General features: G+C 36.7%; 2 protein-coding genes across 2 annotated transcripts in view; one reads left to right on the plus strand and one right to left on the minus strand.

Annotated features, from left to right (window-relative positions):
• LOC138934670 (dynactin subunit 5-like) overlaps positions 1-21,889 on the plus strand; it is a 77,134-nt gene that overhangs the window by 47,950 nt on the left and 7,295 nt on the right. The window lies entirely within an intron of this gene.
• Positions 7,074-21,807, minus strand: LOC138934642 (protein PTHB1-like). Its single transcript, XM_070298612.1, has 12 exons — positions 21,436-21,807; positions 20,674-20,762; positions 16,213-16,477; positions 15,372-15,619; positions 14,962-15,092; positions 12,681-12,858; positions 12,249-12,494; positions 11,679-11,921; positions 10,156-10,439; positions 9,431-9,601; positions 7,825-7,962; positions 7,074-7,366 (listed from the first exon to the last, which is right to left on the minus strand). Exons 1-12 carry the CDS (start codon positions 21,708-21,710, stop codon positions 7,136-7,138), a joined length of 2,499 nt encoding a protein of 832 aa, XP_070154713.1. The 5' UTR covers positions 21,711-21,807; the 3' UTR covers positions 7,074-7,135.

Below are 21,889 nucleotides of genomic sequence, written 5' to 3' on the forward strand. Positions count from 1 at the left end.
ACGGAAGCTATCAATTATCGAAGGACGAGGGAGTCCTGGGAGAGAGAAGTCTCGGCGATTTTCGGTCACTCCCCGTCCTCTTTTTCTACCTCGTTATCCGCTGATTACCGATCTCTCTTTCTCTCTCTCTCTCTCTCTCTCTCTCATGGTAGCTTAAATCCTCAAACATCGCTATTGGTGGTCCCAAGGGTTGCGGCTTCAGCAAGGTGGTCCGGTATTAAATCATAAATGCCAGCAGGAGAATGGCGGGTGGGCAAGGAGGGACAGGGGAGGGCGCATCCTTCCGTCGAAATTTTATTGCAGTGGTAACTGACGTGCGCCGCTGAGGGTCTCTTATGTTTCGCCGCTCTGCGTTTGCCCGAACAATCGACACGATTATTCACGCGGAATGATATTTGATTAAAGTAGCATCTTAATTTTCAGCCGCTCGTAAATCATCCGCTGCTGCGGTATAATTTGTGCCCTTGGGTATATATATGTCGTCGAGTTTCTAAGAAAGAGATACACGTTTATAAATGCACTATACAGTAACTGAAGATAATCTTGTAAAAGATATGCACACGCGAACGATGAGTGATCACATTTATGAAATTAAATGTCAAAGTTTTGAATTTTAAATTAAAATTCGAAATCAAAGAGGTTTTAACATTTTTGGATTTTTTTCTACATCTCATTGACATTTTTTAGCAATATAAATGTAAATACATAGAATAGAAAAATAAATTTACTTTAATTTATTCTAATTATATATAATTGAAAATTATAAGAGACATAGTTACATAAGTAAGATAAGAACATACGAAAAAAAAAAAAAAAATTATAGGCACAATTATCAAATTTTTGTAAATTTCTTTCAATTTTTTTTTTTTTTTTTTTTTCTTGGCTATTAATAATATCGAATCATGAAAATGGAAATTTATGTATCTTATATAAAGGAATAAATATAGCTTTTTATAAATATCTATTGCAATCGCACAATAAAAGATGCTCCGAATTTGAAATCACTGATTTAAAGTTGCTGGGCAACGTTGTCTTTCTCCGCGTTTCTCATTTTATCGCGCGACCTCTCGGACGTTTGCGTAATAGCCATTTATCGAGTGATACAATTTCGATTATGGAGAGGAAAGAACGCTGCGGCTTGTACTAGTACAATCTTGAATTCGTTTCCGGTATAATGGCGTATTCTGCGGTAGATTTCGAGTAGCTATCGATTTAGAACGAGACGAAGAATTCCTGTCGCACGAGGTTTCACATGTAATTAATTCAATTATATTTGACCGCAATTTTATTGCGCGGTCGTATACGTACATACAATTTGATTATAGGTATGTATGTATGTGTATTTTCTTAGATTGCAAATTTGTATATAAGACAAATTTTTACATAGCGTGACTGTTTATTAATTTTTGAAAAATTTAGTTATTTGGTCACGAAATAGTATATATCCACAAGAAATTAATAAATAAATTAATCATAAAAATATATAGGGTGCCGTTAGAGACATCTTTTTTAAATTGCGGCAATACGGAAAGAACATTGCAGAAATAATTTGAATAGTTTCAAAGGACAAGGGTAGTTATTTAGTATTTGATAAGAAGATATTTGTCACATGGTTTAAGCTGCATTTTCTTGGTCGTTATCTGGAAACACTTTCTTTTTTTTATCAGTGATGGATTGTCATTTAGATACAATAGTGTCGGGGTTGAAAATTTAAAGATACTGAATGATTTTACCAGAGAGATATCCAAAATTGACCTGAGAACGTCGGCATGTTAAGGATTTCGGAGAAAGACTCATTATCTAGGAATTAGTAAACGCATATTTTAAGAGATAAAGATATCGGATGCTTTAGCATTTTAAATAGTTGACGGGATATTCTACAGATGAATGAGCACAAAAAAAGATAAGGCGAATCTTCCAGATCCTACACTCTAGAATATACGATTCATTTTCTGAACTTAAAAGGTATAAGGATAATTGACGCTTTTTACGACGCAAACCTTTACGCGAATGGAAATTTTTTTAATAACACCTTAGCTATATGCACGGACTCTGAAAGTCGATTCGAGCCTGCGGCCTTTAAGTACCTCGGTGCAACAGTGTTTTTGCGCCCGATGTATTAACTTTCCGATAGACGGTCGCGCGTATTCGCGATTCCGCCTTGTGTGCGCCCCATACAATATGCATCTTCATTCGGAACCAGTTTTTCTGCCAGCGAACACGAGCGCGCGCGCGCGCGCGCATTTTAAAGAGTCATCCATCTGGATCCGGCGGCGGTGGCGGCGGCGGCGCATATTGCAGACGCAACGCGGGGCATAAAAGAATCCTATCCGTAATCGCGCGATCTTCTCTTGGGCCACCGCGTTCTCATACCGCGCAGGAAGCCCGTCCTGTCTGTCGGGTCTCTCTCCAGGTTCTTCCGGGAAGGTCGATGGCGCAGAGCCCGCAGTCAAGTTTCCACGTAATTCCAGCGGGATGCGAACCGGAGGAAGGCGAAGGATCGCTTGTTCTTGTTCGGAATTTAATGCCACCCCCTTCGCCCTCCCCGATAGGCGAAGAGGCTCGCCCTCGAGATTCGTCTTTTTACGCTGGCAAAAATCGTTTATTCATGAAGCCCCCTTAAATTGCGTCATTTATCCCATACATTGAGAGAGTAAGGATGTTTTTTGCAAGATGAAAATTTAAAAGTTTCGATTAAACTGCACGTTTTTTTGTTGAACCAGAAAATTATCAGAAATATTGCATCTCTCGCTGATCATACTTTTTGCAGAATTATTAAATTTTTGTAATTTAAGGGCAATCGACGCGACATACACGTGAAATGTGTTTCGAAGAAGAGCTTATTATATATTATCACATTTATTTATTTTTTTGTCATTTAAATATAACATCATTGTTGGGATTTATTTTATATTTCTTTGCATTAGTTACAATCAACATGTGTCAATTGATAAATATATATAATAGCATTTTTATTTATTACTTACATACAAATTTTTTAAAATGCAGATAAATCGAATTAAAGTTTGATAAGCTCTTTTCATTTAGATTCTTTAATGTGTAGTAAGACAAAAAAACTTATTTTTCTAAATTATATTTTTATGAGATAAATTGTTGATTATTATTTACACATTCAGTCAGTTTAAATGTATTATTATTTTTTATTACAATTTTTTTATTATGTGCTTTCTTTAAGATTCATTTTTTAGTATTTTTCGAAAAAAAAAAAAAATCTTTTTACCTGCGTTCTTTCCGTAACTATTTGTCTATCTTTTTTCTTTAAAATTGTTCATATGTTATTGAGTAGTCTTAGATTTCTGTCAAAGATGAAATCCGCACGATCGTTCTTGTTTTTTTTTTTTTTCTATTCTATTGTCATTTTTCAGTAGTCAAACAGAAAATCTAGAATCGAAACGTTTTCACGCTTGTCATTTCCGCTCTAGAAGCCTGGACGCATTGTTTTTCGGATTTATCTTTTGAAAATATTGTTTTTTAAGTTTCCGATCAACAAATCTGTTTTATATCCTAATTCATGATTATATCACTTTTTCATAAAGACAAACTGTTATGATTAGTCAGCGCTACTCTTTCTTATCTTTGTCATTCATCCCGAGTGTAACGGTCTTTGTCCCAAGACAGTTCGCTCTCTCGTGTGTGGCATCAAGTGAAACAAACACGTAAAAGCCTCTTCAGCACTTTTTCCCAGGTATGTTCCTCGGATTCTCGTGTATCTCTTTCATCGTCTTTCTAACTCATCCGGAACCTTTTCTTTTATCGCGTCTATCGAAGTTTGCAGGCGATGCATTTACACAAAGCCAGCGGGAAGTCAAATGACTTTTTCAGCAAATGGCAATAAAAGTTGCGAGCGACTAACTTTCTATTAGCTTTGTGCATTCGTGGGATAATGCAAACACGTGCAGCGTTGTGAATTCTGTTTTCAATAACTATTCTCATATAAATCTTATCTTAAAGTCAACTGTCTACCGGGTGGCTATCAGTTGAAGTCAAAGTTTTTTGGATGCTACTGACAATGAGAGTCTTAGATTTCTCAGATTTTCTGTCGAATAATTTATTTGAACCTTTCTTTCTTTCTTTCTTTCTTTCTTTATTTCTGTCTTTTTTTTTTTTTTTAGCGAAGAGATTCATGTAGCAATGTAAGAAGTTTTACAAACTGTCACAAAAAAATTTTTTTTTTTTTTTTTTTTTTTTGTTAATTTCGACAAAACTTTACTTCAACAAAAATTAATTTTCAGTTTTATTTATAACAGAGTTGCCCGTAATTTAATATTGAAAAAAAGACGGTACACTTTTTGTTATAGAAAAATTGATTTCAAATTGATGAAAAAAATCTTTCACATATTTCTTCAAAGCGTTTCTGAAGAAAACATCATAGATGCGCAGGATCTATCGATCTTGCATCTCTCGATTGATAGCATAATCTTTGGCATACTTGCGAAAATATAGCGTTTTCGAGTGAAACAAGTTTGATCGCTCTGAGAGCGATTAATTTCAATTTGTTATAAATATTGTTCGACCGAAAAAGAGTTTTGAATTTAATTAATATAAATAATACATGACTAACATATAAATAATATAAAGTACACGCCGACGCTATTTATCTAATAATCCAAATATCTCAAGTAACTCAAGACGAAGTTTATGACGTCATTAATCGCTCTCGTTGTCAGAGTGATCAAATTTGCTTCATTCGAAAACGCTATTAGATCCAGCGTCCTCCGGTAGGCAGGTAATAAGAAGGAATGTAACATATGCAATTCGTTGTTTATGTCGTCGTTCGGAAAACTGGAAACGGCGATACAATGCATCGGACCCTGACCTCCTCGGTGAACTCTCCCCCTTTTCCCAATGACGGTGACAGCGACGGCGATATTGATGGCGGTGGCGAAATACGAGATAGCTTTTAACGTTTTTTTTTTCTCCTTCACATTTCCTCCGGCGAAGAAGCGATGTAATAGTACGGTCCGTAATTTTCCGATGCACTTCCGGAGGTGTCGCCGATTTATTCCGCACGGTTATCGATTTGCCCGTTCCTCTTTTTTCTTCTTCGGTCTCTAACGCACCTCGAGCGATCGATCGATCGATCGTTTCGTCCGACACGGGAATATTCTATTGAGCGGCATCTTTCTGCATCTATGCATCTCTTCGCGTTGCTACGCGAGATAATTGGCTATAAGTCGACAGGCGATCGTTCTCTTCGGATTTTCCGAGGAAGTCTCAGAGATGATATCTGTGTTGAAGATTACTATAAATCGTACTCCTCTTGAGAAACGTGCACAGTCAAGAGATTTATAAAATGTCTTAGACACTTTTATTTCTACGACAGAATACTTTGAACAATTTAAATTTGTTCTTACGATTAAAAAAAAAAATTGACACAGCATCTTTTAACTCTGAGTGAGCTTAAGCGATAAACGATGTATTTAAATTTAAATTTAAATTTCTCAAAACTTTAATTTAAAGTATTATCAACGATATTTAATATCAATTATAAATATAATTAAATATTAGGTATCGCGAAAAGTAGCAGCGAATAAGAGAGATCAAAATTATTCCAATTTCATTGAAACTGATGTAAAGGGTTCTAGAGAATCTCTCGCTCACGATCCATATTGATTTTATGCCAATATAATTAAACAGCACGCTCGTAAAAGCTTACATGATTGCAACATTGTAGGCTGCATTGTTTACGCGTCGATCGTTCGCGGTTATCCGCAAATGTTACCGCGGGACGTTTATCCGAACCGCAAAGCCTTGCGCACGCAAATATTTCAATCTGTTACATCAGTGGCCGGCAACGGAAAAGTGCTGCCGTCTAAATATTTGCCGAGCACTTGGACGATGGTTACTCGGGCCGCGTGTGTGACTATTTGTTTCTTCACGCTCGTGGGAAGCCGCGCACGCATCAGCAGAAGTATCTTTCAGGTTGTGCGTATCGGCTCGACACGCGTGTCTGCCGCAGAGCGCGATACGAAATATACAAAGTATCAAACGATCGGGAAAAAAGTATAAATCACCGTTGAAAAAAATCAATAATAAATACAAAATCTATTCTAGTAGATAAATACTTCTAGCTTTTAATCCAACGCTTTTAAGTGGTATAGATCTACTGCGCAGAAACATATTCTGGGCAAAACTCGTTGGTTTAGTTACGAGATGATTTTATTACGATCCTTGGTACAGCGGAAGAGAATCAACAGAAGTGTGTTTGGTAACAACCGCTGTATACAGTCGTTCGATATATGTTGCGTATCTCTTCATTGTCGCGGTTGGATATCGTGCTTGCAGAGTCTGGGATCTGAAAAATTCTTACGATCCTTCGCATTCTACGCGAGGCAGGTATTTTGCATATATTATATAGCGCGCGAACGTTCTCGTAAGAAAATTATCGCGAGCAAAGCGCGCGACTGTTATTGGTCCCGCCGGATTAAACACACATATATATATACCCTCCCCCCGTCTCGTACATTCTTCCCATTAATTAGCCTCGAAAAAGCGGAATCATGACGCCAGTCACAGTGAATCACTCAAATTATACGTTACGCCGTTCAACTTTGCCTATTTCGATAATATGCCGCAAGCATATGCAATGAAATTATCGTGCCGCAGCGCCGGCGCGTGTAGATGCACTTTTACGTAACCGCGTTCGACTTGATCGTGTTCGTACATAATATAATACGCGTGCGTCGCACCTGCGTAGCGACGTATCGATATGTATTACGCGCAATCACACAAGTCGAGATACGTCTCATACATATGCGCGGATAACTCCCGAGATTTTTGTGAAGGATGATGAAGCGATCAATCATGTGTCGATGGATTTTTTTGAGAACCGATTTAATAGAATTTGAATTTGAGTTTTTTTTGTGTATTTAAAATTTCATTTTATCCTTTTTATTAAAATAAAAAGATGCCATTAAAACGCATTAAAATATCTTTTTTTTTTTTTTTTTTTTTAAAGAAGACAAGTAATTTTATGAATTGGAATTTTATTTATTCTTTGAAAAAAAAAAAAAAAAAAAAAGATTTAATTCAGGAATAATGGCTTATGTCATCATGATTTTTTTTTTTTTTTTTTATTTGAAGCATTTAAAATAATAAATTAACACGAAGATGTCTAAGAAGAAGCGCCAGCTTCCAATTGTTTGTTTTCAGCAATATTGGTAGTTTCTTGATAGTTGTCGAGACGTTCGACCGCGTGAATCAGACGCTTCTTTAATTTTGCGAATTCTTTGGCGGACGTCATCTTGCTTAGCGTCGCGGGCTTTGCGTCCAAGTGGCCGATGGATTTTTTAGACATAGATCGTAGGAAGGCGCTCAGACTAGCATCGACGATCTCTTCCCAGTCCTGTGGAACCGATCGATCGTATGCTTATCAGAAAAGAAATAGTAGAGGGGAATGGCAGTGACACGGTCAATCAAATGCGTGACAACGATAACGAGATCTCGCTACGATGATGACGAACATTGGCCAATAATAATTAATTCTTATAACTGTAGAAATATCTCTGTGTTTGTATTTCTAATTATGTATAAAATATGCGATTTTATTATAAATTTGTAATCTTTTATTTATTATTAATTTTGGTGTGAAATTTATATATGTATATCATATATTATGAGAAATTAATATACATATTTAGGAATTTGACATCTCAGAATTAATAGAAATAAATTAAACGTGTATATATAGAAAATTGTTTAAATAATATATCTTTTTAATTAAAATTACATTTTAGACGTATGCGTCGAGTGTGAATTTTTTTCCCCGCTTAAAGCGGAAAGATATTGACCGATAGTACTTACAAGTTCGTTGCGCAGCTGCGGCTCGAATCCGATTGCGGCTTCGAGCATCGTGTACTTATCATCGTTTACATTGAGCCGCAACAGCAGGAGCAGTAACCTCACGGCACACCGCAAACTGTGGCCGGTGCGTTCTCGTTCCTGCAACAGCCCAATTATCGGCGTCTCGCGTTACGTCAAACGAACACTGACGGACTGCACATCGATCTGTCTACGCTACTCGCTCTGATACGAGCCGAAATTTGAGAATTTTTTCAGAAAACGATACTGGTATCATTTTGATAAGAAGCCGGAGATTTTCAATGTTTTCTTTTTATAACTTTTTCAATTAATTTTTTTGCCTTTTATAATTTGCAATGTTTCCAAGATAAAGTCTTCGCCGAAATTATAGCGATTTTAATTCCTCGAAGGGAAAAGGATCGATTTTAGAATAAAATTAGAAACTTGCTCGCTGATTCACTTTTATTCACTTCGATATATTCTCTCGATGGAAGTAGCGATTATTCTCGCGCTCCGTCTACTTTCTCTCCGAAATACCAGTTATTAATTTTAATTTGATTCTTGATCACATCCGTCCAATTATACACGCATTAATTTCTGATTGTACTTCCTAAGAATTCAATTGTACGGATAGGATAGAAAAAAATTCAACAATAGTAGCCAATTTCTTATTACGAAGTCGCAAAAATCCATCGATTACACATGGATTAATTTTAATTTGCCTCGATTTCTCGCGCTTTCAGGTCCACAATGACGGTGAAACGATATTCTTCACGTTGTCTCTCTCTTCATTATCTATCTAAACACAGCTCGCGTCCTTTCCCGGGAGTACCATAAATCTCGCAAATAATAAGCCATTCGAGCGCGAGGAAAGGAATCGAGAAGTAACGATCACGTGGCAACGAGTTCAAGCGCGCTGATACGATTTCGCGAAATCGCGTTGGCGCGATCGCCATCTCCGCTTCCAGATCAGTGGGCGATAAAACGTGGCGTACTGTATCGGCCGCGATCGCCATCGATGCGGCTCTCTCGCGTATTTTATACGATCGAGATTACGGTCATCGCTCCCACCGTCGCTGCCAGCATCGAATGAATATGAGCTCGAGCAACTATACAGGCCAATTATCGTGCACGGCTTGCGAGCAATACCGATACATTCCTAATTCGTCACCCGAGAGAATATTCGTCACCCATTTTCCCGACAAAGATTATGTAAAAGTTATAGATGAAAATATTTTGCAATTAATCGGTCACAAGAATAAAAAAGATTTTCATATATGTATATCGCGATTATTGCTTTGAATACAAAAATCAAATCTTATCTAAAAAAAAAAAAAAAAAAAAAAAAGAGAGAGAGAGAGAATTTCCGTTGTTAAATATTAGAACAAGTGATAAAAAATGAGACGGTTTTATTGGCTACACGCGTGCAATATGCGTATTATATTGTGGATGAGAATCAAATTATTGCTTCCACAATTTTACGATAAAACGAAATCGGAATTACGAGCGTTGGACATATCTAGGTCGAATGATGGTAAGGGCAAAGATCGATCGTATAACGAGTTGACTGTATAGGGAGAAGAAGACGGTAAGAAATTCGGTCAATTACCGCTCGTGCGATCGCGAGATCGTCGAGAAGCGCGAAGATCGCGCGATAGGTCGATTCCAAGAGGAACGGCAGTCCGGTCGCGGCCAGAGATCGGGTGTTTCGCTCCCTCACGGCGCGCAGCATCCTCCTCTCGATGTTTCTCAATTGGGTCGATAGCAGCTCGATCTCGTTCTGTACTTGCGAACAAAAAAAGGAACACGCTGAGAAGGAGAGAAACGGGGGTAATTAATCCGACGGCGATGTTAATGAATCGGACGCCACCGACGTCGTCATCGTCGTCGTCGTGATTGCGAGAGAAGCCGATCTTAAATCTTACGGCAGCGGCAAAAGCGTAAGCTTTGAAGAAAGAGAAAGAACGAGAGAAATAGAAATAAAAAATAAAATGTTTTTCCGAAATTTAACATATCAATATAATACATATATGTAACCTTGTGAAAATTTTTAATTTATTAACGCTTTAAATTTGTTGTACGATGAAAAATGAAATAGAGATTGAAGTATTAATTAATTGTAATACAGTAAGAAAGGGATAAAAATTAGCATTGGTAAGAATAGGGCATTAAATTCAAAAAGAATTAAATTAAAATTAAAATTATATTTAAAATCTCGTCTGAAAGACATAATAAATATGGATGCATTTCTTCAATCAAGCGCTATTCCATTCGATCATTATGCGTACCAAGATTAGACGCAGTTTGCATTCAATTCTCATTTAAATGAATTACCGCGATTCTGTCGGCCTCCTGGCGGGTACGAAAGTGGGCTTCCATCTGAGACTGAACCAGCTGTATGTGATTTTGCGCGATGGTGGTCGTAAAATTTCCGGTGGTCTTGTCTTTGAGTCTATTCACCAATTGCTGAATCACCAAGGTCATCGAGAGCCCGTCGTTCGATTGCACTCGATATCGATTGCTGGTAGCACCGGAAATGATTGTCACCACGCTACCAGTTTGCACGTGTTGCAAGCCGAGCGTATTCCAATTTTGTCTCTGCGCGTCTCCTGTAAGCTCTATGAAAAATTATTGTAAATTAGGAGCTTTCTTCGCGAGCTAATTTTTTTGAAAAATTATTTGATCAGAAAATCTCACTGTTTAGATGCACTTTTATGCAAACTGCACTTTTTAACAATTTTTATTTTATATTTCAAGATATTTAACAGTGAATGTTAAAAAGATGCGACAGATATTAATCTTTCTTGAAATTCTTTTTTTAAGAAAAAAAAAAAAAAAAAAAATTTGAGATTCTAGATAATTGAAAAAGTTTGCAATTAAATCTATAAATGGATATTCCAGAACAGTTTTTATATTTTATATTTTCGACATATTGAAACAGGAGAAGGAACGTCGTTGACATTTTTATGATTGATATTTTTGATCGGTCGCAAAGGAGGGAAGGAATTCACTTAACGAGAACTTTACCGACTTTAAATTACGAATCTACCAGGTATGCGAGGGTTAAAGTCGAGTGGCCGATAAAAGAAAGAAAATGCGCCGTGATTAAAGAGGTCCGGGTAAGATTCCCGGGGCCCCGCGCGACGTCTGATTATCGTATTAGGTGGGCCGAGGGTCCGCGTATTTAAAGTCTTGGAACGAGAGAGAAAAAGGGAGAGAGAGAGAGAGAGAGAGATAAACAGAGAGAAAGAGAGAGAGACTGGATTCTTTAATATCGCCGTTCGCAAACGAGACATCCTAATTCTCTAGCCATAATTTCCTGCCCCGTAATTTCCGACGAAGAACGATGAAGGCGGGGGGGGGGGGGGGGGGAAGCGAAATACCGAGGCAGTGGGAATAAAAAAAATTTGTGACTTTTTAGAGAATTCTTTTACGGCGATTGTGGGACCAACAGGGAGGTATCGCAAGAGACCGCGATGTATAAAAATCATCCTATGTAAACAATGGATCTCTTTTCGATCGACGATATTCGTGGGATTTTATCTTTATAAATTTTAAATTACTCGCGCATTTTTATTGCATAAAAAAAATTAAACTGCGATGTTACGTGGCTTATGCATTCGTGTACATAATATTTCGCCCTTTGTGATAAAGAGATATACAATTTTATAATCGTGTACGACTACGTCGCGATATAAATATGATAAATACAAATAAAATCAATATCTCAAGAAGAAGAATCTTCGAGGAGATGTTCGAAGAGTATAGTTTTATCACGGTTGCAGCCCTGGGCGCGTGACACGGGCAGGGAAGGGGGAAGGAGAGAACATTACAAAGGATGGTGCCGATGGATTTACCGGGAAACAGCTGGCTAAGAGCGACGAGGGGCTCGCTGCACTTGACGGTCGCCGTGAAGGTGGACGTGTTCTCCGGCGGGCAGACTCTCAGCATCATCTTCAGGGGTAGCTGAACCGTCTTTTGAAGTACACGCAGGCTCCCACGATCCGCCGTCTCGTAGCTCGCCGTGATTCTCACGTCTGACGACAACGCCGGCAGATCCGCGCTCGCGTAGATCATCGTGCGCAGAATGTGCCGGTCACCTTCGCATTCGCGTATTCGGTTAATTGGCCGAGAATTAGCAGCGGTTGCATCGACATTCCAGCAATTCTATCGTTTCGATGAAAAATAAATGAAGAAGCGAAGAGAAACGCACATATAATATATAATAAAAATATAATATAAAAGATATATACAGGATTTATTGTATATATAATTTTTTAAATATTACATTATATACATTGCTCAATTTCTCTTTTTCATTTTACGTTTTCAATGACGATGATTTTTTGAACTTTGTTCTGGAATGTCTATTTTCTTTATTTAGACTTGGCGCGTCGTAAATATATAACTTTATGTGACACGCTTACAAAGATTGGTAATAACGTGGCGATCTTTCTCGGCGATGAACGGCTTCGTAACGTCCACGCACACCTGAACGTCGCGTAATGTCGTGTACGTGGATAATTCTATAGTAATTCTGCACATTAAATTACGACTCTCCGTTTCGTCCTTAGAGTCTTCTCGGTTTCCGCGCGAACAGGGTTCCAGATCCGGAGACACGGTCACGGATATTATCAGCTCGGCGTCCATGGTAATGTTGGTCAGTTGATTGCCTTATAATTTCAATTATAAGATAATTAACGTTTAATAAAAGTTTAATTATATAAAATTTAATTATACACGAAACGCGATGATTCGAAGACTTCGGGGAAATTTAATTATAGATTATTATTCCTTATATGCGTCATCATTGATGATGACACGTATCATAGGTATATCGATTCACCGTTTATCCATACCGGAAGTCTTATTTTTCTTTGTCAATTTACGAAGCTCCATGAGTTCATCTTCGGCGGCCACGTAATCGTAACCGCGTCGATGAAGAGGGGGCGCGATAAATAACGATGGCTCCGAGCCCAAGTAGCAAGCCTCCAGCTGGCCCTCTTCGGAGAGAACGACGATCGCTCCGTCTAAGTGCTAAAAAGAGAGATAACAAACTTTGGATTGCAGTCACGCATCTCCGCGAAGGAAGAAATCAACCTCAAATTAGTCAAAGAAAAACTGTGGATAAGAAAAAACTGCGAGAAACCTGAAATAGTCTGCGTAGAATATCATTATCTTGCGGAATCGCGGAAGAAACTAACGACAGCTAAATTAAAGACTTGTCCGTTCAAAAAAATCGTCTGACCTTTAAAATTAAAAATTACAGTGATCTCTGAATTACAGCTATGCATTTTGATCAAGACTAACTGTAAGATCTATCTATTTTAATTTTAAAGAAATCAGCTAGATTATTTATGAGATTTCAATTAGAATATTTATAACAAATTCTCTTCATATATCGATAAGCCGAAAGGCTATTGACGAATCTTTTTACTTTTGTGAGATAAGATAAAATTAATAATTCGTCGCTATTTTCCGCGGCTGATTTTTAGGCATTTTCTATAAGCCTGCGTCGATCGTATATACGCGAAACAGCACTCTAGCTGTCACGACGACAGCTTGCTGATTAACGAAGCGGAGTTCTCGGTATTAAGCTAATTAGCCAGCAATTCGCGCGCTCTGTGTCCTCCGGAAAGACAACAATGGCAACCTTGCTGGGCGCGCGCTAGCTCTGCGTGGCAGGACGATAAGATAAAACCAGGGTGATAATTGCCAGCCCCTCGTCCTTTCCTGCGTCCTCTCACGATCTTTTTTCTCTTTCCCGGTCGGCCTTTCATTGGCCGATGCTTCGAGCCTTGAGCGTTTCTCTCGATCGTCATCTTCACGCGCATTCCTCCCCCTTATCTTTACTCATTTTTCTCTTTTCTGTCTCTTGGTTTCAAATATTTCTAAAAATGAATAAGCAAAAGGAACAATTCATAAGATAATTAGACACTGTCAATATATTTCGACGAATAAAAATTGACAATACGGACGCAAATGAAGCGCCCGTTAAATTTGTATTAAAAATATAGATCGATATCTCTTGTAAAATTTTAGCGAGAAATTCAAATTTTTATATTAAAAATTCCGCCGATATACACCCTTTTCTTAGAATAGATAAGATAAAATTTTTATATGATTTTTCGTCGTAAAATTAGAGGATCAAGGATACCCCCGTTTCTTTAAAACATGGTATACGCGCTATATTGAAGAAGCTTTCGGTTTCTAATAGCAAGGACGCGATAGATCCGAGTCTGTCACAACGTTGCCGGAGAAACGACGACTGGCGGTGTCGATAGTGCGATACGGAAGAGGAACACCGATACGGCGAAGGTCCCGCTCGTTCCTTTGTCAAATGTCATCGGCTCTGATTGCGGACTATCGTGACGAACGTAGATACGAGCACCATTGAGAGGTTTCCTTTCTCTTTCTCTTTTTAAAGAGCAGTTCTCCCATGCATTTTTCTCTCTTACTATACTTTACGACGTCGTTATCCGGATAAGACAACCTCTCGTCGGTCGATAATCTTTTTTTATCCCCGTCTATTCTCATCTCGGCGAAGATTGTTAGCAGCCGCCTTCGTCAGATATAACATTTCAGTCATCGTTAGATTTCTGTTTCGTTATTCTTACCAGGGACGAGGTGGTAAAATAAAATATATAAGACTCGCACGATGGGTTATCGATGTGAACTTAACTCCGTGGCTGTGGCTTTCTTTCTCTGAAAAAAATATGTTGACCCTACGCGTTGCAAAAAAGTTGATATGTCTTATCTGAATGTCTTTTTCATATTGTGGCTGATTATAATACGAAAATCGTAGTACAAATTGTCGTATACTTAAAATATATATTGTGTATTTTATATTATATCTACATATTTAGGTTATATTTTTTTTCTTTTAAATTTTATACATTGAAAAAAATTTACAAAATGCTTGGGATATGTATTCAATGTACCGTTAATTAGTAACTGTAATATCAGATATTATTTTTCACGTAACACATACAACTTGTCATTTCTAAAAAAAAAAAAAAAAGGAAAAGCGTCAAGCTTTTTTCTCGATGACAAGTTATGACAGATTCTACGAAATAATATCGCAAAATCACGCCGTATCGAGTGATAGTACGAGAGTTACAGAATTATGCAATCGCTTACCTGAAAATGCGCTCGAGTTACGGCGACCGGAGTAAGAGGCAGCTGAGCCGACCACTTAAGAGTTGTACCCTCGTAAATCATTAGGGTGCTCGTGTCAGCGATTACGAGCACCATCAGCTTGCCATCCGGTTCTGTAAGCATCACGCTCAATTAGCACACTTATTTTCTATCCGTTAAAAGTAATTAGACGTGTCGCATCGTGCATCAGCCGCACAAGCACGATTCTCTGTTGAACCTGTTTGCTTCGTCTCTCTTTTTTCTCCCTACAAGAAAGTAGAGAGAAAAGAGTGTCTAGAAAAAAATTTAAGTACCGAAGCAACGATAACGAGATGAATTGATTTGTCTTTTCTTTCTCTATTTCTTTTTCTTTTGATAAATTTTCAAAATTAATACAATACAATTATATATACCTATCACATAGGCTTGAAAGCAGAGAGCCTTGTATTCGAGCCTCTTCGCGTATTTCAGAGAAACGCAATTGTCCTTTAAACAGTAGAGATTCTTTTCGCCGAGCACGAGGATTCCGACCTCGAAACTACTCAAGGTAACGGTGTCGATGTCGAGAACGGCTTCCCCGATATTGTAACTCCAGTCCGGCTCCAGATTCTTCGGCTCTTCCGAGCGATCCTTGCTTCCGAATTCCGCCATACTCTTATATCTGCGAAGTAACACATACATACATATATATATATATATATATATATCTTATTTTATTAACATTAAATTTTTGTAACATTAAATTCTCGTGATAAAAATAATTCACACACACACACGCGTCAGAGATTTCAAGAATATAAGAAAATACATTTGCCAATTTCTTTGTATATATTTGAAGAGAGATATTTTGTTTATCTCTCTCTTTTTCTTCAATTTTATTATTATTATATAGCTATTTCTTGCGATATTATTATTTACGTTAATTTAATTGTTATAATGTACACAAACGCGTTAAATCATAATTTTTTCAAATAATTAGAAATTATTTTTAAGGACATGGTAATTATATATTTCTTTTCATATATCGAGCTTTTAAGCGCTCTTCAAATATTTGGCTAATCAGGAATTTTTTTCTCATCACACTGCTGTGAGACTGTAATGTTCGTGCCATATATCTTTTCATTCGTCCTCTCGACTCACACAATCCCGAAAGACGAGGCTGCAATCTGACACATCGCGTTATCTCTATATATACCGGCAGGTGTTCATTGACAGGTTACTGGGAAAAACGGGTACACGGGTGGAACAACCTGCCTGTAGCATTCGAGGCTCCACGAGGAGCTCGACGTCACGAAGACGTCGTTCCGCGAAATGTAGACAATCGGCTCCGGCAGCAGCCGATTCCCAAGAACCAGGCTAAAGGTGGGAATTTCCTGCTCATAGAAGAGAAGCGTGCTGTCCAGGCACTGGACGCAGAGGAAGTCCCGGCCCCGCACGCCACCGAACGGGCCCGTCGTCAAAGACGCCGGAAATCGCGGCAGTAAATGCTCGTAAACGGCTTCCAGATCGCAACGATTTCCTATAAAAAGAAAAAAAGAGGGATGTAACAATAATAAATAAATAAATAATATCTGGACAATTTAAATTGAAATTTAAATGTAAAATTCTAATTGTAAAACGCGATTTAAAAAGATTTATAAATCTTCCTTTCTCTCTCTTTCTTTTCTATAAATTCATACGTTTATTCTACTCTTTCGCGATTTATTATAATTATACTAAAAATAGTGATTGAATAAATTATCGGGTTTTTTTTTCTTTTTTTTTTTCAGAAATTTCAGATTGTTTCTTAGATTGTAATCTCATATGGACGATGTGAAACGGTTTCTCTTATATCATTTTATTTATTGAGACGAAATTCTGTATCGATTGTTCGAGAGTGAAATGATAGCGTATCTTGTCTTACTTTCCAAAAATGATTCGACCGATTGATGATGTAATTGTAATATATCATACGGCGCATATTTTATAAAGATTTTAACAAGTTAGGATAAACATTGATTTAACCGATATTTTCTTTTATTCCATCTACTTATTCGATCAATGTAGAGATTTTGATAACAAATTTGTTTATCGTCGAAATTTTATTTGTCCTAATACACTGTAACAATCTCATTATATTTATTAGAGATTTTTTTATTAGACTTTCTCTTGTGTCAAACGATGAAATGTCGGAAGAATCTATTTATTTTTTATTACATAGTTTATTAATGTATTCGAAAAGAAACGTCTCTCGGATTTCTTTAATCGCAACGACGAGAATTTGCTGCGCTTTTTATTTCGACATTAAATCAGGTCGACATTATGTACATCTATATACGTTGCAGTTAATCGAGGAAATAAATACGCGAGATTGATGTGCGAGCTCGGGTAGCGTTAGACAAGCGGCTCGAACCGGCGAACAATCGTGATTCCTGTTCGTATATAGGTCAAGCCGCAATTCATCGTGGCCGCGTTTAAGCGTCCAGACGAGAGTGATCGGTGATTTGCGTATTACATACATCATGACGTCAATGTTATAATGAGCAAGCGAGAAAAATGGTAAGAGCGGGATAAATACGGTTTCTTGATTCGAATAGCGTGATACAGAGAAAATAAGAAAATTAAAGGAAATTTAAAAATAAAAAGGAATAATTATTGCTGAATATTATTCTTATATAATTTATTAGTGTATTATATAAAAATTATTTTTATATTATTATTATTTTTTTTTTTATATAAATATTCTTATTGTATTAAAATTAGTATCGTGGATTTTTTCTCTTTGAAATTTCTATATTGAAAGAAGAGAAAATATCAGAAAAAGATTAAAGATATTTTTGGCGGTCAACTTTTATTCTTAGCAAAATAGACAAGAAATTATATATCGCTTAATGATCGTTGTTTTTCGCGAGAATGAGAAGGATATCGTACAATAAGAAGTCTCGGTGGCGCCTACGTGGTGTCGCAGGAAGTAGGCGTTGCTGTTTTCAACGCGATCTCGCGAAAGAAGTCAATCACAGACAGCCGCCAATTTACGTGCAGGCGAATACAACTCGCGCGCAATTTGCGCTTTCCTCGCGAGCGTGCAATCGGAACGGAACGGGAATCGGCGCGGACGATTTTTTTTTTTTTTTTCATCACGAGGAAGATAATCGGGGCTCTCTCGCTTTCCGCTTCACGTCCCGTCTATAGGGCGACGAGGAATCGCGCGCACGCAAGAGATATATACACGCACCACGGACGACGTAACTCGGCGCTCGCGAGTTATTACGAAACGATCGTGCGTTGTTGTTGCTTGCGTCTAATATCGGCTGGATTTAACGAGATATTAGCTCGAGGCGCCTCTCGATCCCGGATCGCAGCGAACAGCGAGCGCGAACAATCAAACCGATCATTGGGATCGGTAAATATTTTATCATCTTAAGTAAAAAATCGTGTGCATTTATACTTTTATTATTTTATTTCATTGGTAAATTTTTTTTATCATCTTAAGTAAAAAATTGAATTTAATAAAAAATCGTGTGCATTTATACTTTTATTATTTTATTTCATTGGTAAATTTTTTTTATCATCTTAAGTAAGAAATTGAATTTAATAAAAAATCGTGTGTATTTATATGTATAATTTTATTTTATTTTAATTAATATGAGCGATGGAAATTGTGAAAGACGAGATATTTTATGAAGAAAATGTCGGGCTCATAAGGTGCTTGCGGAGAGAATATGCAAAATTATTACAATATAAAATATGATTGGGTATCTTTTTATTAGATGTAGTATAAATATATTATTTTCAGGCTGTAGCATTATTATATATTTTTTAATATATTGCTATACAATAGTGTTATATATTATAGACACGATTTGTTTAAGCTCATAATGATCAATACTATATCACGATTTATATTCCCTTGCGATTATATAATACATAATTTCCCGCATCGCTTGTAGAACTGCATAAATCATTACTATTAAACATTTCTCATGGCGTTTTAAGATGTTTGAATCTTTTAATTGATCTCTTAGAGACATTTTTACTTCAAATCGCGCAAGGAATAATCGAGCGGATTGTAGACGATTAAAAAAGTTCTCTCATTACGTAAATAACCGTGAGAGATAAGAAAAAGAGAAAAAGAGACGTGTAATAGAGTTTTCAATCGATTCATGGATCGTAATGAACGAGACTGCGCGACGCGTTTCTCCGTTCTTTGATATGCGATATCGCGCGACCAAACGATCGGCATAAACACGTAAAGATCGTTTTTATACTTCACATTTAGCATTAAATACGATCGTCTGATCATCAACATCATTAACTGCATATGAAGATCATACTCATTATAATCAATGAGGGATCGAACGGTTACATATATGGTATGTGAATATGGATTAGAAAGATCGATCGATCGATGCAAGATGAAATAATCGGATACTTAAATGAGATGAGTTTCATTGTATTAATTGTCGCTCTCATTTGGGATATTACCAGTTTTAAAATTTGCAAATGTAAGATTAATCTTTTATCTATTGGGGCAGATAATCTTTACAGGATATTGAATAAGCTACCATGAAACTAATGATATAATTTTAATATTACGTAACATGATGATCGATATTACGATCGGTGTAAAAAAAGCTTTCTTTTTTCACGATCATTCTACAAATTTTAAAGCATCAATGGCAGCCTCAATGATTGTTTCAATTCTTCGTAAGACGTTGTTGAAAAAAAAATCCGATATAACATCGATTTTACGTGTGTGACGATCACACATCGTAGGACGAAAATCGTTCTGTCGTAATAGGCATCGACGCATCGCGAGATATTGCCATAGCAAGACGTTCCCATCTATATCATTCGCTGTCGAAGAATTTATTCGCGAGCGCGAATAATTTAGCGCTCTCGTGATGCTCTCGTAACGTTTGCGCGGCTCGTTAGCGGCGCAGCGCTCGCGGACATTTTATCTACATTTCCAGGACCGGCTCTCGGAAGATTTGCCTCAGGTCCTGAATTCGTCAAAATTCAGCAAAAAGTCTTACGTATATGCTCTTCTCAAACAAGTTATCTTAAATCTAAAATTTATAATAATAATTACGATATAATAATAATGTAATAACGAGATAATGCGTGATTTGTAAAAATAATAAAGACAGTGATAATATATAAAATATAAATGGAATCAATGTAATATTTAATAATAATTGCGATAATAATAGCAATAATAGCAATAATGATAATAATAATAATAAAAACAAAGATATTAGGATAATTGCAAAGCATATTATGAAGTGGAAAGATGTGTAATGATTCACGTATGTCTATATTTTATCTACATAAACATATATTTTATCTATGCAGATTTTGACAAGTTCTTACTGACAATTTTTTTTAAATTTCTTTCGATAGGTTTTTACCGATAAATTATTTTTATTGTTACATCAGACATCGTGAGAATTTCAGTTCCTTCTTGAAGGCTTCACGATAATTTGATCTTATTAGTGCCTGCATATCTCTTTCAAAGATTGCCCTATTGCAAATTCTTATTCAAATTAAGATCGATAAAAGAACGGTTTGTTTAATATAAGTACATCCTATCATTTATTAAATTGAATAAAAATATCTTTAAAATTAGTCATAAAGAGATTTAAAAAAGTTAGCAGATTGTAAAAAAATGAATGTGTCAAGATGCTTTTTAATTGGTTGCTTTAGAGCTTTTAATGTGATATTATGTTACGTTACCATGTTCGACGGAGCCCTCGTTCAAAACAATGCTGTAAATGATGAGTTTTGTTGATGTCAATATCGCGAGTCGGATATCTTGCGAGCCTCTGAAACAGATCGATATCGATGAAAATATAGAATTTGAACAAAGAAATTTAATTGCAAGGTGTATTAGCTAAAGATAAAGATATCAATATTATGTGCTATATCTAAATATAGACACAATAAATATAATTAACAAAAAATATTTATAGATATAAATCATAAACCAAAGTATAGAAATTTTGGACTTTATCTTATTTATATGGAATAATGATTTAAAACTTCAAATAATAATCTGAAATTTTTATATATATAGAAAACATTAAAAATAAGTAAATTTTTTCATCTTTCTATTTTTATCTATTTACATATATATAATTGATGATATGTATGTTGATTTTATTCGCGGTTATACGTAAAGGATTAAGTCGCGTAGTTTTTGTGTTAAACTATATATGATATATATTAAATAATAATTATCTTTCTCTCTTTCTCTCCTTTGAATTTATTGTTACATCTCTTTACTATTTATCCGTTTTGATTTTTACTTGATATAATGTTTCGACAAAGTTTGAACAGTTTTCCTTTGCCTTAATTGATTTTAATCTCTTGAAATTATTTCCCTGATTTTCGCAAATCTTTGTTACGAAAGGCTATGCATTTGGGAATTAAAAATGCGCGATTTGTCACGACACCGATAATATCCTTTCACTTCGCAAACATCGCGTCCTCGCTTACGAGACGAATTTTCCCGCCTTCGTGTCGACGATACAATCGCCGATTTGCGTCTCGATGATCAGATCCGTGGACTTGTAGCCACTCGGCATTTTCGTCTCGTCTATCCATTGCGATGACGGTCTGTATATCCGTAGGCATCCATTGTGGCTGCCGACGACGACGATGTCCTTCCGATCGGCGCCGAACAACGGCGCGACCAGAAGGCTGCGCCTGTCGAAGGACTCGTCCACTCCGCACTGCGTTCTCCACCACTCTTTCGTCTTAAACAACGACATTTTCCGAGCCGAATTCAAGAATTCGGCATCGCGACACACGATGTGGAGAGTGCATTTATTTACAACTACTGCTGGGACTTTCTCATGCCGGGTTTATGGCGAGTTGCTATGACGCCGCGCTGTCACAACATACAGTCGTCGATTATATGCGGTGATACTCTGCGTTGATACCACTGCTT

The sequence above is a fragment of the Polyergus mexicanus genome, unplaced genomic scaffold, assembly GCF_030449975.1.
Source record: "Polyergus mexicanus isolate NDT 795.1 unplaced genomic scaffold, iyPolMexi1.0 SCAF_1, whole genome shotgun sequence".
In the NCBI taxonomy this organism is placed as follows: Eukaryota; Metazoa; Arthropoda; class Insecta; order Hymenoptera; family Formicidae; genus Polyergus; species Polyergus mexicanus.